General features: G+C 38.1%; 1 protein-coding gene across 1 annotated transcript in view; it reads right to left on the reverse strand.

Moving 5' to 3' along the window:
* The window catches only part of DNAJC13 (DnaJ heat shock protein family (Hsp40) member C13), a 159194-nt gene that overhangs the window by 1516 nt on the left and 136685 nt on the right, over window positions 1-20993 (reverse strand). The window contains exons 46-55 of the mRNA XM_069565527.1: window positions 20632-20731; window positions 18644-18718; window positions 18300-18412; window positions 14941-15110; window positions 14729-14771; window positions 14088-14261; window positions 12697-12876; window positions 12131-12271; window positions 10400-10543; window positions 4819-4918 (exon numbers count right to left, since the gene is read on the reverse strand). Of these exons, the coding sequence (XP_069421628.1) occupies window positions 4819-4918; window positions 10400-10543; window positions 12131-12271; window positions 12697-12876; window positions 14088-14261; window positions 14729-14771; window positions 14941-15110; window positions 18300-18412; window positions 18644-18718; window positions 20632-20731 (1240 nt within the window). The remainder of the gene's footprint in view (window positions 1-4818; window positions 4919-10399; window positions 10544-12130; window positions 12272-12696; window positions 12877-14087; window positions 14262-14728; window positions 14772-14940; window positions 15111-18299; window positions 18413-18643; window positions 18719-20631; window positions 20732-20993) is intronic.

A 20993-nucleotide genomic window follows, 5' to 3' on the forward strand; every position in this document is an offset into this window, starting at 1 on the left:
GTGTCCTATGAGCATATAATGGCTTTAGCCTTCTAGTTTAACTTAAGACACTGCAGGGACATTTAATTACACCTCAGAATCATTGCACAACTGTACAAAGTATTTGTAAAAGACACTGTACTATAGCATAATTCTACATATTGAGCAATATTTTTAGCTGAAATCATAGGAAACAAAGCAAACAGCTAGGGAACATTGACGGGTTAGGACTAGAAAGGCAGAGGAAGTGGCATGCATTTAGCAAAATGGTTCTCTACCTGCTTCAGAGAGCTACACAGAAGTTAGCAAGCTGCCTGGCAGAGCGGATCTAAAGTCCGCTCCTGAGGTGAAGGGGGCTGCTGCCAGTGAGAAGGGAAGGAGAGACACCTGAGGGGAAAAAAGAAATATAAGCAGCAAGGGAAGTTGTAAGGAAGTGCAAACAGCAGAGCAGGTTGAAAGGCTAAGGTGTAATAGGGACTGAAGTAGGACAAAAGGGAACAATATAGATTCATCTTTTTTTTTTTTAACCTCTTGAGCATTTGTACTGAGGATTTGAAGAAAGCAGACACTGTAGCACGTGGTTACACACAGCCAGAGACAACTCAGCCTGCATGAACTGCCACATGCCACCTGGAATGCCCAGGCACCTGGAACTGTGAACTTAGAAAACTTAAGGATTTTCTGCCTTTTAAGGCATGGTGGGCTTACATCTATCAACCCCTACTGTGAATTAATCAGGACACCAGGCCTTATACAGACTGCTCAGCAGAGACAGTAGGGAGGACAGGAGACACACCCCCTTGACAGGCAGAGATACACCCCGTTGACAGGCAGTTCAGAGCTACAGTGCCACACCATTATATTACTTCCTGCCAATGTTCCACTCTGGACCCTAGGCAGCAGCAAGATTGCTAGGGGATAAACCCTTAATAACAACCCCCTGAACACTACAGATTGGTATAGTCCCTGAGCACTTCTGATTGTGGGGTCAACTTTGTTCACATCAAACGAATTGATTATGAGACCAAATCACGAGTGCTACATATACAAAATGGACCAAGGACGTAGTTCTCAGACTACATGCTGAGGCACTCAGGCAAATTCTGGGACACCACTGAATATTTTAAATCTGGAGACACAGTGACATCTGTTGGATACCGTACAACTACTCTCAAGTTGTTTGAATGTAACTACTTAATAAAATTAATTACTATTTCTTTTGGTCTAGGGATAAAGAAAAAAAATCACTAAGCTATGAAGGCACTGTGAACTGAGAAAGTTTGGGAACCTCTGGGCTAAAATATAAACTGTGGACAATGGACCCTGAAGGATTATCCAGGGGAGATCAAATTCTAGTGCCACCATTTGCCTCTTTAGGAAAGACAGGTCAATTCCTGATATTTCTTTAAATGAAGTCTGAGATGCTCTCTCCCTCACATCTCTGGCCTCTTCCAGACATGTCTGGTTTCTAGGGGCAAGAAGCTACAGTCTGCTAGGATGGAGCAGTGTTTTCTCCAGAGACATGTGGGAACAAAGAGTAGGGCCTGCCAGAAATGGGGTACATGGCACACCGTGTAAGGCTGCTGGACTTAAGAGGGAAGAGAAAAGATAAAAATCAACAAAGAATCCCACAGAATGGAATTGGCTACCACAATAGAGTAGTGAAAGGACCGTGGGCTTTGGTGAAAATGAACATGGGATATTCAGTGCGGAAAATTAAAAAAAAAAAAAAAAAAAAGGGAAGCCCTGCCTCGGCAGCAGTGTCCTACTATAAACTGACACTGACCTTAGGAAATCTTTCCTAACATGGCTCCCATTGTGTAGTCTTGGACATATATAAAGACAAAAACAAAAGGTAATAAAAAACCCAATTGTGCAAAGATCTAATGAACTAGTCTGATGAGAGGCCCAAGAAACACTCCCTCTCTCCCTCTGATGACCTTAGGAAGCCAAGTTAACTATCCTACCTGCCTCTAATTAAGTAGAATAATTAAGTGTACAGTACAAAGTTCTCCATCTCCAATTCCAGCTCCTAAAAGCATCTTTGCCTTGGCCTTCTCTCCCTTTCCCTGTTTTTTCTTTCTCTATTGATTTCCTAGGTGAGGAAATTTGAGGATTTTCACTGCTGAAATGCTTGTCAGCACCAAGCTCTTCTAGAACCTAAGAAATGGTTAAGTAACCCAGGGCCCTGGACAGTGAGCAGATACAGCTAATCCAGACCATGGGTAAAGTTCCATCGAGGCACTTTTGATGAACATTTATCATAAGACATAACAATATGCCAGGCTAGGGAGTCAGTCCCATCTCAATTTATCAACACTGAGTAATCTGGCCTAGAATATTTTAATTTTTATTCCAAACTCTGAGCATGTGACTGAATGACATTTCCTCAGCAGCCAGGAAGAAAATCATAAATGTATTTTTGGTCATTCCAATCTTATTTTGAAATAGTAATTAACTTTATCTCCATCTCCTAAGTAAGTCCACATATCAGAGAAAGGGCTGATGATGACTTGTGTTTTCCAGTACCTTATTTTATTTGCAAACTGATTAGAGAGGGGCTTGGTACAATCTGAATCTTCTCAAGACTGAAGGAAGTATGGAATAAATTTAAAATTCCAATTCAATACAACATTGTATACACTCCATGGAGTTTCACATAATGAGCTCTTATCATTATTAGTAGTACTTGCCCCTTTTATCAAACAATGACACGCAACATATCAACAGAAAAGTTCAAACACAAAAATAACTGGTAACCCGAGCAATAAATAAACATCAGTTCAACTGGCAGTACTTTCACAACAAAAGAACATACCAGCTTGATGATGCACCATGAAACGGACAGTTTGGGGGCCAACACAGCTCAGAACTAGTCCAGATTGTCCTGTGTTGACTGATGTGACTGCAGGCTTCAGCAATGAGGTTCATAATAGACACAGTAACCCGAGGCCCTTTCCAGGGTGGGATTTATACCACCCTCCACTTTGATGGCTTTATTAGAATTTCTGCCTCTTGAGCTGGACCAAGGATGTGAAAAAATTCACAAACTGAAGCCTTTCTCCTCTGCTAACCTTCACTCTTTACAGCTCATCAAAGCTGCTTCCCACAACTCATTCAGAAGCCACGACAAGGATCCCAGTAAAAAGAAAGGTAAGACAGAAATCTTTTTAATCCCTGAACTTTTTCTATAATATTAGGAAATCCGAGTCGGGCTGAGGACCCAAATGATTTTGAAAGAAACTCTAGGTCTCTAAAGATAAATCCTTCTCTCTTCTGTTTTCTAACCATAGACCACTTGACCCACAGCTGTTAGTACATCAAGGACCACCTGCAGTCTTTTATTCCATCCAGTAAGGTCAATGGATGTGAAGGTCACTCAAGGACAAAAGAATTAGATGATGCCTTCCTAGGGATGCTTATAACCTACATATCTCCCTATTCTTCAAGGTCAAATTTTAAGTAAGTTTACTCTGAGCTAGAAAAAAATAAGGCAGATTTTTCAATCATACAATTCTTACTTACAAAAAAGGTGGCATTGTGTAAACTTTCTGGGCAGAATTTAAAGAGGTAAAGTTCTTGGTGTGTCTATGAGATCATACTCCTACTTAGAAGCTACAGCTTGAACGATCTGGAAGAGACTAAGACCATATTCTAGGTATCTCTCTCCATAGTCAACATGGGGCAGGTGATGGGAAAGTGAGAAGGGAGACCTATGGTACTCTACTCTTATGTACACACATGGCTGGCAGTCACAGCACCCCATGTTTGTAAACTCTACAGCTCTGATTATAAATTTGAGTGGATTAATATTAAAGAGGTCACAGTGGAGAAAAAAGCAGTAATGTCACAATCAATTCTAAAATTAAAACCATGCAAACTTTCTCCAAAGTCCCTATTTTGGATTATTCAAGATTTAGTCTTCAGGATTTATAAATTTCTATACTAGCGATGAGGATTATTAAAACAATCACACTGGTATGAGAAATACTGGGTAGTCATTTTTTCTCTTAATTTACCTACATCATCTCTGGTTAGAGGAGGTTGCAGGGCTGACATTTTAAAAAATACACTATAATTTCAGGCTGGCAAGAACTACTTAATACTCCTAAGGTTAATTTCAAACTAAAAACTTTAATACCAAAGACTATATTTCATTTTTCAGCATTTAGTAGTTTAATGCTATGACCTTCTTTTTAAACAGAAGCTAATATGAAAATGAGTATTTCAGAATTATTATGTTAAAATAAGTGTGCCAAATGGACAAATATCTGGAGCTTCTTTTGACCCCCAGGCAGCAAAATATCCTTTCCTTCATGGCATCCATATATTTCCTCCCATGAGCATACAAGCCCTAAATATTTAACAAAATTACAGATTAATCACTGGTAACTCAGAAGAAAAAATATTTGACATGTGAGCGTGCACAGGTAGAACTTCAATCTATTAATCTGACAGAACGGAATGATGCTATCACGTTTCTGATACTGATAATTCTGAGTAAATACTTCTCCAATCTTTATGTGCATGTTTAAGATAAACATTTTAATACAGCCATACCCAAAATATTAAGTATGACATCCTGGATTAGCTGGGTTAAAAACTGATCAGGGTCCGCTTTGCAGTCAGCATACATTCAACACCACAACAGTCCGTATGTTGTCTGGGCTAGAATCAGGGGTCCACTGCATGTCCATGACATCTCCAAGATGGGCAGTTATAATAGGAATCTAGGAAAACTCTCTAAACGCTGTTTTCAGTCTAGACAGGGCAAAAGGAAGGTCCATATGGCTACTGCCGTATGTCTTAGGAAAGAGAATTGGGTGTGCTTTGGTTTACCTGTGAGGTATCCTGCTGTTTGTGACTCAGAAATAAACAAATCATGTTTCTGATCTTTGAAGGCACTCCAGACTGAAGAACGAGACAGGATTTCATTCACCTAGGGAAGTAGAACAAACTCTTTGAACATAAACAAACTGGATGTTGGTAGATTAGATTAAAAAGAAAAAGCAAACTTCCAAGACAAACCAAAGAGGCCAACTCAGGAAAGGGGCAAAGATGAACCGAGACCTCACATTCATCAAACATTCTACACCAGGCAGATCTCATTAAACCAGACCCAAAGAAATGCCTAACTCAGTCTTCCCTCTAAACTTGGACTCGACTATTCAGACTTATTGGTTTGTATGTAATTTGGGCAGTAAGATATTCATGTGATAGTAACAACTGGCTGACCGTGGTGTCGGCTCATGAAGTATTTCTGAGGAAGCGATTTGGGGACAAAGTATTGCAAAATTCAAGCTAAAACTTCAAGCACTCTTTCAAACTATGGATGTGACCTGTTAGAAGGAATCAGTGAACTAAAATAGACAGGACTGGGTGAATTTAATTCATATGACCATTATATCTACTCCTGTGGCCAAGAATACCCTAGAAGAAATCCTCAGAGTCAACAAAGAGTCTGAAATGCAGTACTTGGGTGCAATGTCAACAACAGAACCTGATCTTGGTTCATTTCCAAGGCAAAATATTTAACATCACAGTAATCTAAGTCTATGTTCCAACTGCTGATGCCAAAGAAGCTGAAACTGAGTGGTTCTATGAAGACCTAGAATACTTCCTAGAACTACTAATAATACCCCCCAAAAGATGTCCTTTTCATCATAAGGGATTCGAATGCAAAAGTAGGAAGTCAAGAGATACCTGGAATAACAGGCAAGTTTGGCCTTGGGGTACAAAATGAAGTAGGGCAAAGGCTAACAGTTTTGTCAAGAGAACATGCTGGTCACAGCAAACATGCTTTTCCAATAACCCGAGAGATGACTCTACACATGGACATCACTAGATGGTCAATACAAAAATCAGAATGATTATGTTCTTTGCAACCAAGGATGGAGATGCTCTACACAGTCAGTCAAAACAAGACCTAGAAGTCACTGTGGTTCAAAGTATCAGATACTTATTGCAAAATTCAGGCTGAAATTGAGGAAAATCACTAGGCCATTCAGGATGCCCAAAGAACTATGAATGGAAGTTCATAACATTGTACAGGAGGCAGGGACCAAAACCATCCCAAAGAAAAAGAAATCCAAGAAGACAAAATGGTTGTTGGATGAAGCTTCACAAGTAGCTGAGGAAAGGAGAGAAGTGAAAGGCAAAGGAGGAAGGGAAAGATATGCACAACTGAATGCAGAGTTCCAGAGAATAGCAACAAGGGATAAGAAGGCCTTCTTCAATGAACAATGCAAAGAAATAGAGGGGGGAAAATAGAATGGGGAAGCCTAGAGAGCTCTTCAAGAAAACTGGAGGTATCAAGGGAATATTTCATGCAAGGACGGGCACAATAAAGGACAGAAACAGTAAGGGTCTAACAGAAGCAGAAGAGATCAAGAAGAGGTGGCAAGAATACATAGGATAACTATACAAAAAAGGTCTTGATGACCCGTATAAGCACGATGGTATGGTCACTCACCTAGAGCCAGACATCCAGAAGCATGAAATCAAGTGGGTCTTAGGAAGCATTACTATGAACAAAGCTAACGGAGGTGACTGAACTCCAGCTGAATTATTTAAAATCCTAAAGGTTGATGCTGTTTTAAAGTGCTGAACTCAGTACGTCTGCAAATTTGGAAAACTTAGCCATGGCCACAGGGATGGAAAAGGTCAGTTTTCATTCTAATCCCAAAGAAGGGCAACATCAAAGAATGTTCAAACTACTGTACAACTGCACTCATTTCACATGCTAGCAAGGTAATGCTCAAAATCCTTCAAGCTAGGATTCAGCAGTATGTGAACCAAGAATTTCCAGATATACAAGCTGGGTTTAGAAAAGGCAGAGGTATCAGAGATCAATTTGCCAACATCCACTGGGTCATGGAAAAAGCAAGAGAATTCCAAAAAATTCACTTCTGCTTCACTGACTACAAGAAAGTCTTTTGACTAAGTAGATCAAACTGTATAGCTCAAACAAACTGGAAAATTCTTAAGAGATGGGAGTAACAGATCACCACTCCTGTCTCCTGAGAAACCTGTAAATGGGTCAAGAAGCAACAGTTAGAGCCAGACATGGAACAACTGACTGGTTCCAAATTGGGAAAGGAGTACGTCAAGTCTGTATATTGTCACCCTGCTTATTTAACTTATATGCAAAGTACATCATGTGAAATGCCAGGCTGGATGAATCACAAGCTGGAATCAAGACTGTTGGGAGAAATATCAACAACCTCAGATATGCAGATGATACCACTCTAATGGCAGAAAACAAAGTGGAACTAAAGAGCCTCTCAATGAGTAAAAAAGCTGGCTTGAAACTAACCACTCAGAAAACAAAGATCATGGCATCTAGTCCTATCACCTCATGGCAAATAGAAGGGGAAAAAGTGGAAGCAGTGACATATTTAGGCTTCAAAATCACTACAGATGGTGATTACAAATATGAAATTAAAAGACGTTTGCTCCATGAAAGAAAAACTATGATAAACCTAGACAGCATATTAAAAAGCAGGGACATTACTTTGCCAATAAAGATCCATCTAGTCAAAGCTATGGTTTTTCCAGTAGTCACGTATGGATGTGAGAGTTGTATCATGAAGAAGGCAGAGCACTAAAGAATTGATGCTTTTGAACTGTGGTGCTGGAGAAGATTCTAGAGAGTTGCTTGGACACAGGGAGATCAAACCAGTCAATCTTAAAGGAAATCAACCCTGAATATTTATTAGAAGGACTGATACTAAAGCTCCAATACTTTTGCCACCTGATGTAAAGAGCCGACTCACTGGAAAAGACTCTGATGCTGGGAGAGACCGAGGGCAGGAGGAGAAGGGGTAGGGAGGAACAAAGGATGAGATGGTTGGACGGCATCATTGACTCAATGGATGTGAGTTTGACCAAATGCCAGGAAATAGTGCAGGACAGAGAAAACATGGTGTGCTGCAGTCCACGCGGCTGCAGACTCAGACACGACTTAGCGACTGAACAACAATGAACAATCTAGAAAGTATCAGTCTATCACATATAAAATGTGCAGTATAAATGACTTGTGTGTAAATGTATCCTAAGAGGCAAGACATGTTTCTTTCTAGGAAAAAGATTAAAAAAAAAAAACTTAGGAAATTCCAACGTAGAGGGTATCTTTCACATATCAAGGTTCAGATCAAATATTTATGGAGCGCCCAAGTCATGGGTTCCACAGTGGACACAAAGATGAGAAAGACATTTTCTGTCCCTGAAGTGCCTATAGTCTAGGAAAGAGATAGATGGTGCCAGATAACATAATGGGAAGCATTAAAGTAGATACACACATGGGGACCATGAGAGTCCAAAAGACTCTCTGTCTTCTGGAGCAAAGCAGTGGTGAAAGTGATTTGCTGTGAATGTGCTGAAGGTCCTACTTTGGAAACTAGTGTAATTCTTTCCTTCCCTTGTGAGTGGAAGGTGGTTATCAAGAGTTGCTGCGTTAATTCTCATCAACAGGAATCCAGTGGCAAGTTGAGGGGAGCATGACTGGGGGTACATGGTACAAAGGAATGCCTGTGCTTGGCATTCAGAACACCCACAGTAAGTTTAATAAACATATAGTTAATGACTGCAATAGCACATGCCATCTCTCTTCTTTATTTTCACCCCAAACAGCTCAAACAATAAGTCTGCTAGAAGGGAAAATGGCATAAAAAATGCTTTAGTTGGAACATACACACACAGTGGATTCACTAAAGGAAAGCTTTAAGTCAGTTTAAACCTACAGAAGAACATTAGTAAATAGAAACAGTCCAAATACCTAAGAATGGATAAATGGGTAAACATGGCATATACATACAATGGAACATTATTCAGCCTTAAAAAGGTATTAAGTGTTGAAACACATTGTAACACAGTTGAACCCTGAAAACATGCCAAGAGGCAGAAGCCAGACACAGGTCACATACTGCATAATTCCACTTATGTGAAATGTCCAGAATTCCTAGAAAATAAGAGTGGTGACTGCCAGAAGCTGAGGGAAAGAAGAAATGGGAAACAACTACTTAATTACTATTTGGGGGAACTAGGTAGGCAGCAGTTATGTAACTTTTTTCGGCTGTGCTCATATTCACTGCTGCACGTGGGCTTTCTCCAGTTGTAGAGCAGCGGCTACCCTGCTTGTGGCGTGCATGCTTCTCATGCAGTGGCTTCTCTTGTATACAGGTTTTCTCTTGTGCACAGGTTTCACCTTGTGCTCTAGGGTGCGGGGGTCTCAGTAGTTTTGGTGCACAGGCTTAGTAGTCCCGAGCCATGTGGGATTCTCCACATGTGGGATCAAGGATCAAAGCTGCAACCTCTGCATTGGCAGGTGGATTTTTAACCACTGGACCACCAGGGAAAACCCACAACATTGTTAATGTACTGAGGATCAGTGAATTTTTCAGTTTAAAAGGGTTAATTTTACATTATGTGAATTTTGCTTCAATTAAAAAAAAAAAAGAGCATTACTAAATGGACTATATAATAATACTGAATGAGGAATTCCTCAGAAGCAATATTAAGAATAAAACCAATGAGGAAAATAAAATTATTGAACTGGTTTGAACTAGGTGTGTGCATGTAGCTGAAACAATTGTAGAGTGGAGTGTTACTCTCAGCTATGTCTGACTCTTTGCCACGCCATGGACTGTAGTCCCTCAGCCTCATAAGTTCATGGAATTCTCCAGTTAAGAATACTGGAGGGGTAGCCATCCCCTTCTCCAGGAGATCTTCCTGACCCGGGGACTGAAACTGGGTCTCCTGAATTGCAGGTGGATTCTTCACTGTCTGAGCCACCAGGGAAGCCCAGCTGATAATACATTAATACACATCTAAGTTACAACAAAAGAGACTTTGTTGGGCTAATAGCCAACACTTTGTAAGTGCTAATGAAAGAGATGAAACTAAAATGATATTCTGTATCTTTTTAAAGGTATTATGGTAGAGTCAGCAAAACTGGTTATCACTATTCCACAATATCTTCTAGAATTGAAAGTTAATCTTAGTCAGCACTAAATGTTCAACATTCTTCTACGCTTAAGAATGTACAACATGCTATCACTATCCAGAGAAAGAATCCTCCTGCTGACTATTTGTTGTTTAGTTGCTAAGCTGTGTCAGACTCTTTTGCAACCCCATGGACTGTAGCCTGCCAGGATCCTCTGTCCACGGGATTTCTCAGATAAGAAGATTGAAGTGGGGAGCCATTTCGTTCTCCAGGGGATCTTCCTGACCCAGGGATCAAACCCACATCTCCTGCACTGGCAGAAGGATTCTTTACCGCTGAGCTACCAGGGAAGCCCCATTTGAGTATGTGGTTTGTGTTTATGAGGCAGCTATGCTAGTATCACCAACAGTCAAGACCCCTGGTTCGAAAATGCCTTGTCATAATTAACAGATCAAAGTTACCTCTGTGCAGACTCACCTGTTCTCCATGCTGCAGGCTTCTAGTCATTGCCTTGAGAGCTTTAACAATCTGAGCCTTTGTGGCTGCTGGGCTGTCCAGATTTTCAAGGCCAATGCCTTCAAGTAATTTTAAAAGGTATGGGACCAAATCTACTTTCAAGGCCTAGAAGAAAATATTAAGTATATGTGTGTGTGTATGTATGTGTGCATATACACATACATATGCTTTAAAAAAAATGTAAGCCATCCACTGAGGAAATAATTTCACTCCCAGGACCCTACCTGGAAGAGGACACTCCGATTTAATTCCAGAGACAGAATTTAGGGGTAGGGTGGGTATCTAATGATAGAGACATTTTTACTAAATGAGATGTTATTCTCTTCCATCAACTATTCTAAATGTTATATGCTGATTATTTTACTTAATCCTCCCCAAATTAAATGATGAAGGCACAATTATTATTGATGGAAAAATCAACACATGAAGGCCTTGACAGTCACAGAGCTAGGTGGCAATGGACTCTGTATCTAGACCTATTAAGAACAGAACCTGGGCTTATAGCCAGTATACTGGCCTGCCTCTTCTAATGACATATACTGATGTGAAACAATATTTGGAGAATATTAATGTTTTTCACATTCTCCTAAAACATCAACCTTTACAGTCACCATACATTTTCTACCAGCCTAATAAAAGCTAAGTAATACTCTGGTACCACACAATTTTCAATGCCCACTCTGAAATTCAAAATGAAGAGGTGAAAAAGCAACTAACATTTAGTAAGTGTTCCTCTTTTTACAGATATTATTCTCAGAACAACCTTGTGAGAAGCCATAGCTTTATTTTACAGATGAGGAATCTGAGTACTGTTAAGGCTAAATAACATGCCTGAGGTCACAGAGCCATCAAGTGGCAGAACTAGCTCATGTTCTTTCTAATACAACAATCCGCCTAGTCAGTTATAAGTCTGAACCTCAAGCATCTAATTATCTCCTTGAAATGTAGCCAGTACTTCTAACTTGCGTGAATGAGGAACAGGGATGGAAGCAGGGGTGGGTGGAGAGAGATGATCTGAGAGGAAAAAGGGCTGGAAAATAGGAGAGCCAGATAATAAGGATGTAGGGCCTTGTATTCAGGTTCAGGATGTCAGATGTAACTTTGTCATCTGGCAGATAATGAGAAACCACTGAAGAATTTTTAAGTGCAGAATGACTTATATTTTAAAGAGTTATATTTTAGAAGGGTAACTATTTCAATGCTTTTTAAATTGATTGTATGTTTTTTGTTCCCTTGATGTCTGCTACTACTTTACACTGGAATCCATCAAGTCTTCATTAGTCTTCTTTTATATTCTCTTTGAAAAGGACTATAAAAACCTTGGTGTGCTTTTCAAACGTGACTTAAACAAAGAAATGAGTAAACAAGAATGAATCTTTCAAAAAGGATAAACCAAATTTTATAAAGCTAGTTAAGGATAAATGCTTAGTAAACAATCAAAATTTAAAATTCAAACATCACAGAAGTACTTTGACACTGGAAAGATTTTTGGTAGCTGGCCCATCTTTTCTGTGTGTATATAAACATGTTTCATCTGGTATGTGTATCTGTATAAAATAAAAAATTGTACATGCACCAGCTCACAAGTTACCTCTCTGCCAAGTCAGGGAAGCCAAAATCAGTGCTAAATAAGTGAAAATCTATGTTTGGTATGTTGCTTTCCCTAAAATAGGAATCTAGAAAGTTATTTACCTGTGCTACTAATTCACTCTGCTCCTTCTGAAACATTCTATTAATTGCTTCACAGGCTAGACCAATGGTATCTGGTCGTTTTTTCATTCCATTTATCAGTGGGCCAATGGTCTCCAAAGATGCCATGGTTCGAACACAGAGCTAAGAAAAGAGAAGGTTACTTGTAGAAAGCAATAATTTATGTAACACAATAAATACCACAATAATATACGAAAAACCTACATTCAGTTCAAGTTTTGTTTGGCCATGCTGTGAGGCATGCGGGATCTTAGTTTCCCAACCAGGGATCAAACCCATACATCCTGCAGTAGAAGCATGGAGCTTTCACCTCTGGACTGCCAGGAAAGCCTCATCAGTTCAAGTTTAATAATGAACTGAGTCAAATTCAGTCTCCTATTAATCATATCATTTAAACCAGTTTAAGAACCTTTACAATATCAAGCAGTTCATATGGATGAAGGTACGTGGCAGGAAAGGGATTGATTCTGCAATGTACATTAGTCAGGAAGAGGGAGTACAGATAAATTCTACAGTTATAAGCTACCAAATGGATTCATCATCAATACCTCATTTTCAGATAGGGCATGAATAACTCGAATGGCGCTCTTAGGAATGGCATTGTTCCTATGATTCATTGCCTGGATAATTTTGGGAAGATGGCCCAATGGTGGAACCTGATCAGCCAGCTGAGGCTGTGCACTGAAGAGACATACTGTTGCCGTTGTCAAAGTTTCCAGAGTCTCTCCCTGGAGGAACAAGCAAATTATAAAAAACTGATAAAGTCTTAAATGTCCCTGGTAATTATTTTGTGTTCAAAACAGATTCTAAATGCTGGCACTTGAACACTGATCCATAAATCCTGAAAGAACAACAAACATCTCCATCTTGATAAAAGCGTAAAGGACTCTACGAAAGTGATATCTGAATCTACACAGATTTTCTCTGGGCATTTCTATTTTTACATCTCATTTCTACTGCAGACAGATATCTCTATTTAGAGATCATCTCTCAAAAAATATTAGTAGATATTTTTAGGTAATGTTACAGAATTGTCAGTACTGGAGAATATCAATAATTCAGGAAAATGCAACAACTAGTGGAATGTTTTCCCCAGTTCTGTAAAAATCAGAGTAAAGGAAATCGTGACTATAGAAATGAGATATATATAAATATCTGGCATACTGTTTATATTTTTTTAAAAGTCTTGAAAAGCTAATGATACCAACTAATGATTTCTAAGTACTTGAGATTATACTAAGTGCTTCACATTTATCAAAACTCATGAAAACTTCAGCCTTAGAGGCAGATGCTGTGACCTTTCTATGATGCAACTGAGGCAGAGTCGGGAGGTATTACTCCAGGCCACAGAGCTTTATCATAGGCTAACAACACAGGCTCTTAGCCACCTCAAAAGCCAGCTTTTTAAATTAATTCAACAACAATCACATACCTCAGCCACCAGGGAAGTCCAATTATTTTCAATATGTAGATTCAAATAACAAAACTTTATATTTCAGGGTTTATGACTGGCCAAACCAAGACCAAATCTACTTTCTTACTCACTCTTGCCTTCCTGCTAGCCTTTGAGCACAGGTACAGGGTTCATTCATTTATCAATAGTTAAGACTCTCCTGTCAATTTCTTTAGCTGAGTGAAGAATATGCCCTAGCAGGACACACTTCCATTTAGATTTCTACACTAAACCTTTAGGTTTCTCCTTAAAAACCACACAATCACTGGAAACGGGATGGCAGAAACCTTTCAGAACCTCTGCAACTGTTCTTCAGACTAAAAAGTTTCACTTTTGATCAAGCATATACGAATTTAAGTGTGGGGGCTACATTGAAAGAGGTAGCCAATTCTTAATGCGTGGTCAATGAGAATGGTGTTTTAACAGAAACACTGTCAACATATTTAGCAAAATATGTGAAACGTCTGACTGATGACTAAAGCTTACATGAGGACTGTTCTTCTCCAGAAGCTCAGTTAATTTTTCTAGCAGTGCAGTAAGAAATTCTCTAGGCTTTCTTAGAACCCAAGCTGGTTGTGCAATAAAGATTCTCAAGAAAACTCCTCCAACAGCAAGTTCACCTTCTGCTTCTCCAAACACCACAGCAAAATCTTCAGGCAACTTTAAATAGAGAAAGAATAGTCAAGTCATTTACTAATCATTAGTTGTATTGAGTTGGGCAAAAAAAATCTTGTTTGGGCACCAAACAAACTTTTTTGCCCAGCCCAATACATTAACAAGAAAGAAATAAAAAACCCTATTAAAGAAATCTTCATGCAATGAACTAGGCTTTAAATAGTCATTAATACAATAAAGTCAAAATTATTTCTTTTCACTTGATAAATTTCTATAAAAGTTCCTTTGATTAAGTTACTCTTTTCAGGAAAAAGTCCTTTGATTAAGATACTCCAAAAGTGAATATTCCTACTTTTTTAAAAAAATGTTTAAAACCTTGTTTTCCAGGGGAAGATTTAAGTATCTTAGTAACAAAGCAAAGGATGGTTTTATACTCACTTAGCAGGAACTTACAAACAATAAATTTACAATAAAATGTAAAATTCCTTCCTCTGAATAAAAGTATACTTTACCTTCCAGGTTACGTCAGGGTTGTCTTGCTGATTTTTAAAGTGCCTTGGGAAAAAAAAAGAAGGACAGGACGTCAAACTTCAGTCACAAGACACCACGTTCATTACCCTTTATAGAGTAAGTCCTGGAGAGCTGACAGACGATGCGGAAAATGGTTGCCTCCCTGGCGACTCCACCTGAAGGTCCTAAGCTGTTAATATGTGTCTTTACTTACTCAAGCATCATTTCTCTAACTGTTGTGGACACTTTATCTCTGGAACTATCATTCCAAATTAACTCAGGATTTTCATGCGTTCCTTCAAAAATATGGACAGCAGCTTCAGGGTTGTCTCTCATGGCATCCATAAAAACGCTTGGGAGAAATTTCATCAATGTAATTCGAACCTGGACGAGGAAATTTGAGAAAATAAAAAAGACCTATTGAAAACATCGCAATATTTGGTTTGCTTTACATTTCTCTAAGAATGATGCTATAATGTGTGTTAAGGCTGATACGGGCCATAACTACCATCCAAAAGTCCCGGATAACAGATAAACCTTGGTTTATGGTGGCTCAGTAGTAAAGAATCCACCTGCCAACGCAGGAGATGTAGAAGAAGACTCAGGCTCGATCTCTGGGTTGGGAAGATCCGATTTCCTGGAGAAGGGGATGGCAACCCACTCCAGTATTCTTGCCTGGAAAATCCCATGGACAGAGGAGCCTGACAGGCTCATGGGACAGCAAAGAGTCAGACACAACTGAGTCCGTACACACATACAAAGGTCACAAGACTCCCTACGACCTCCTACTTCTTACCTATCTGGGTTAATTTCCTCTCTCCACCTCAAATTTAAGTAACGTTAAGAAATTCAGCACCACGGGTGTTTGAAGTTCCCAGAGCACATCAACCTACCAGATCCTGCCCTGTACATGCTGTCCCCTCTTCCCAGAAAGTCCTCAGCTGATCTGTACCTCCACCTCTCCCCAAAACCCCCGACACCCTCACAAATTCTTCTCATGCTTTGTGTTACACAAGTAATTTTTAGTACCATGTTTTACATTTTACTATGCCTTTCCCCAAAAAGGATTTAAAAAGCAACTTAAAAAAAGAACATCCAACACATATATACAAACAGAAAATTAGTGTGAGACGTAAGGACAAAGGGAAAGTGAAGGTTGAGAAGACAAGCTTTTCCCTCAGATCTTCACATAGTTTTATCTCCTTTGTGTGATTCAAGTCTATGTTAAATCTCATCTTATAGAAACCTTTCCTGGCCCAGTCTGTCTTGTCAGTGCCTGTATTTTCATTCCCTGGCACAAGCTGATAGTCAAGAACTTATTTGAATGAATGAGACTAATGTACGAATTAGTACATAAAGAAAATATCAAAAGCTCTGTATAACTGCAAGCAATATATAATAAATTTAGCCCTGAACTTCCTGGCAGTCAGGTTCATGTTTGGGAATGCATGTACACCCGTGGTGGATTCATGTCAATGTATGGCAAAACCAATTAAAAAAAAAAAAAAAGGAAACAATATTAGTCACATGATAGAGAGCATCCACAAAATAGGATGTATGTCACTCTCTTGGTGAAATTGATCTAAGATGTAAATACAACAGTTAAAACTATAAAACACCTAGGAAAAAACATAGGCATAGATTTTTTAACTCTGGATTACATAATGGCTTTTATATAATAAAAGCACAAGCTGCAACAAAGACACATTGGACTTCATCAAAATTAAACAACAAGAAAGTGGAAAAACATCTACAAAATGGGAGAAAATATTTATAAATCATATATCTGATAAGGGACTGGTATCCAAAATACATAATGTAGGGAACAAAGTATAAGGAAGGTTGAGAAGAACAATTACAACTCAACAGTAAAAAGACAACTCAATTAAAAAATGAGCAAAGAATGAGAATAGACATTTCTCTAAAAAGGATGTTCAAATGGCCAATAAGCACATGAAAAGGTATTCAACATCATTAGGCACCAGGGAAATGCAAAGCAAACCCTGATACAGCACACTTCACACCCACTAGGACGACCACACTCAATGAAGATCTATATAGTAAGTGTTAAAGAAGAGGTGGATATCACCATCAGCGGTGGTATGTAAAATGGTGCAGCCACTGTGGAAAATAGTCTGATAATTCCTTGAAAGGTTAAAAATAGTGTTACCATATTACCCAGAAATTCTACTCTCAGAGAAATAGAATACATATCCACACAAAAACTTGTCCACATGTGTTCACAGCATACAGAATAGCCAAAAACTGGAAATAATCCATGTGTCCATTTTCAATCAATAAATGGAAAAACAAAATGTGGTGTAAGTATAGGGAAGTGACTGCTAAATTAGGAAATGGGTCTTTTCCCTGGCTTGATGAAAATGTTCTAAAACTGACTGTTGTTGCCCAAAACACTGAAGTGGATACTTCATGTGTGTGAATTGTATGGCATGTCAATTATATCTGAATAAAGTTATAAAAATGGAAAAGAAATTTACTGACCCCACTTCTAGGCTCTCTTGTTGCAAATCATTCAATTAAGGAGCTGACACTTATATTTTTTCCTATATAGAAAATTTAAGTACAAATATATTCACTTTGGTAAAATTTGTCCCTCATGTATTTCAAAGGTTAAAAAATTACTAAAGAGCTCAAAAATTAATTCTAGTACATATTTTAAACATCTAAAACATTATTTAAAATATAACAGCAGACATTATAGTTATGGGCTACCCAACTCTAGCTTTAAGAAAATTCAGTATTAAATATCAATATTCATGATTTTATGGGCCCTTGCTACAGGCACCCAAATGTAATGTTCCTTATCCATTAATCCTACTGATGACAGATTATTAGCCATATTCCCCAAGTAAAACTATTCCAGGTCTTGTGACATATTCTCAATATCTAAATCAGGAGATCAGGTAAGAAAAACATGCAACTGAATCTAGCTTGTTTTCTGTAAGGGGGTGCTCAAGAGCCTTTATTTCATATTTGGGCTGGCATAGACAGTGCTTCAGTGAGCATTACTTCACATGAAACTGATTCAATAACAGAAGAAAGAAACTGAGTACAACTATGTCTGGATGCAATTCTACTTAGAAGTATTATTCTAATAGGTTTCTGCTCTATGAACTGAACCACAGTTCCAGAGATCATTTTGTCTTCTTCAGATTCTTAATGAGAGATCTCCCTGAGGAGAGGAGAAGCAAAGGCACTGTAATACTCACTTTCACAAGCCAGTTTTTTCAAAGTGTGAAATCTAACCTATCTATCTTCTGTCACAACTTAAAATATACTTTCAAAATATGTTTTGGCTCCTTCAAGGGAGATGAACAGTCACTATAATTCAAACACTATCTTAAGACTTCTCAATTCTAGTGCAGGCTTCCCTGATTATAATTTTTCTCTAACTAGTAACATATAGGAATAATTCAGGTATGTCAATCTTTCAACTTTCATATCAAGTCACTTCTTTACTATTTCAGACTTTGGTAATCCTCATGAAATTAGTTACCAAAGTAATAGAGCTTTAATAATTAATTTCTTTCTAAGAACCCATTTTGTGCTCACCTTTGGACCTATTAGTTTATCTGCTGTCATTTTAGCAAAAAGTTCTGCTGTCTGGGCTCGAACCTGTGGATGTGTTGAATTGCAGAACATATCTAGTAAATAAATCAAAGCTCCTGTGAAGGAAAAAAAGCGTTAGCGTTTATATGCTAAATAAAAAAAAATATGACTTTTCTAGTCAGTAGAATTTACTTTCAACCTTATTTCAACTCAATGCAGTTTGTTTTCTTAAAAAAATTGTAAGCCTTCTAAAGCATTCTTCTAATTTATCAGACTATATAAAGTAGCTCAAAATAAGCTTTACCATTACGAAGCATGACTAGATGAGAAAGCACTCTATACACTACCTCTTGCCATTGCTTCTTTGATAATTTTTGTACTTGATGTCAAAGCATAAAGAGTCTCCAGAACAAGCTGACGACCTGCAGAACAAAAGAGATTACAAGAATCGAATCATCACACTACCTTACATTTACTAGGCATCAGTGCCAGCCATTGAACAAGGTGCTTTACAAAGGGCATCATACTTTCAACTTCACAACAACCAGCTAGACAGGTATTGTGGTCTTGCTATGAGTGAGGAATCTGAGATCCAGTTTGAGTAGCCCATGAAGTCACAATTAGTGAGTGGTATAACTCACTATACCACTGAGGTATATAGAGGTTTACAGAGGTCTGACTCCAAAGTCCACAATCATAAGCACGATGCCATACTGTCCTCCTACCTCACTGCTCAATATGCAAACAAAATCTCACCTCCTGACATTCTGAGGATACTATATTCAGGATCTATTATTTTTATATGGTGCTAGTATCTTAGAGAAATGAGTAGGAAGTAGCAGTTGCAAGACACTGTTCCAGTCTAAAACACAATAGCATCTTTCTGCACAACGTCTGTGTGCTTCTCACCCCTTCCTTGTCATTGAAGTAGACTGGACAACTGGACTTTACTCTTCCAAAGTCAAGGGGCAACAAGAGACAGGTGACCAGAGGAGTGAAGAGTTGGCAAAGAGGGTGAAGGCTGCCAGGTATTAGGCCGAGATGAAAACCAAGGATGGTAGCCAGACTGAGCTAAGTTAACAGGCAGGAGAATAAACACGCAAAATGAGACTTTTGTTAAAATGAGACTTCTTTTAAGACAGGAAACAATATTTCACTGAAAACCAGTCACTGTTCTAACCAAAAGTTCAAAGGAAAACAAGACTTTGGAGGGGACAGAAGAAGTCAATTATTTTATGTTTTTAATGTTCCTGAGCAAACAGTGAAAGATAATTTAGTCTAAAATATAAATGAGAACAGAGTAGGCTGAGATATCTAAACATCAGCTATTTTACCAGAAAGATTAAAACCATGACTGCAGTATATAAATTCAGTATGAGTATACTTTTAAACCATGACTTCTGTAACATTCAATCAGTTTAATTTTGCATTGTTTGTAGCTGTTAAAAGCTAATAAAAGAGAAAAACCAACTAAGGCTGTAGGAATGACCAAAAAAAAAAAAATCTGCTAGTAACTTTAAAATGCTGTCATTTAAAAGCTAACAAAAATATTCAATAATAATTGAATTCCACTCAATTCACTGAACATAACACATAACATGTGCAAGGTACTGGGGCAGAAAATGAGTGAGACTGGTTGCTGCTCTCAAGGAGGCAGACAAGTGTGAAGTCAAGATTAACGTTGACTTCTGAAGGGCTGGCAAAGCTGACTGAGCAATGCATGTTGATGGAGAAGTGACAAAGTTGGAGTTATATCACAACTGTCTTTGAAAAGCAACCTCAAGGTAGATCTAACACAACTACACACTTATGTGAGACATAACTACAGTGTGTAAGGAGTCTATATTATTGCAGGCTGTACTCAAGAAATCAGATTGCTATATTTTTAAAAACTGATCTCATCTGGTGCTAAGTTACTATTAGCATGAAATCAGTAAAGGACAAATAATGCAGGACTGAACTTTAAGTAAAACATAAGGTGATTTTTATATTAAGCATTTTTTTCTATCACACAAGTTCAACTGAGTGTTTTTTTAATAAAACATGGAGTATCAGTTAATTCTCAATCATTCATATATAGCTTATACTTAGCAAATTGAAAATCCTAGATTATTTTCATATTGCTTTTGGATCTCTATCATCTCTTCCAACTTTGGATGTGGAAATACAAAATAGTTAACTTCTGTAAAAATAAACTAGGAAGACAAATCTAATATAAAGAATACCACTTAAAATATTTTAAAACACTATGTTGGAGGTTTTGTATCATCTATGTAACTGCTCCCCTCTATGCTGACTGTGCTGTGGTTCTGAAAATTCCAGTGAATATACATACTTGATGGCAAAGAATGCAGAAGAGCCAATAAACTGGACAAAACCATTGATTCAGCAATATTGTTGACACAGTCTTGGTTAGATGTCACTATATTCACAACCTGAAAATCAATCAATAGGACAGTAAGAGTTCTGGAAATAACTTCAAACCTAAACAAATTAAGGTAAATTAGTCAGACCTAAATAAACTTAAGGTTTATTACCAAAATGAGAAAAATGCTTGGAGGACAAAATATTTAACTTTTAGGCAAGAATTTAATTCTTAAAAATTGGCTTTATTACTTTGCTCTTTTGAGAATTAAAAATGTTAATGCTAGTGTGTGTGTGTTTGTATATATAAGTTTTCTATTAACTTAAAGGTAA

This window comes from Ovis canadensis, chromosome 1 (genome assembly GCF_042477335.2).
Source record: "Ovis canadensis isolate MfBH-ARS-UI-01 breed Bighorn chromosome 1, ARS-UI_OviCan_v2, whole genome shotgun sequence".
In the NCBI taxonomy this organism is placed as follows: Eukaryota; Metazoa; Chordata; class Mammalia; order Artiodactyla; family Bovidae; genus Ovis; species Ovis canadensis.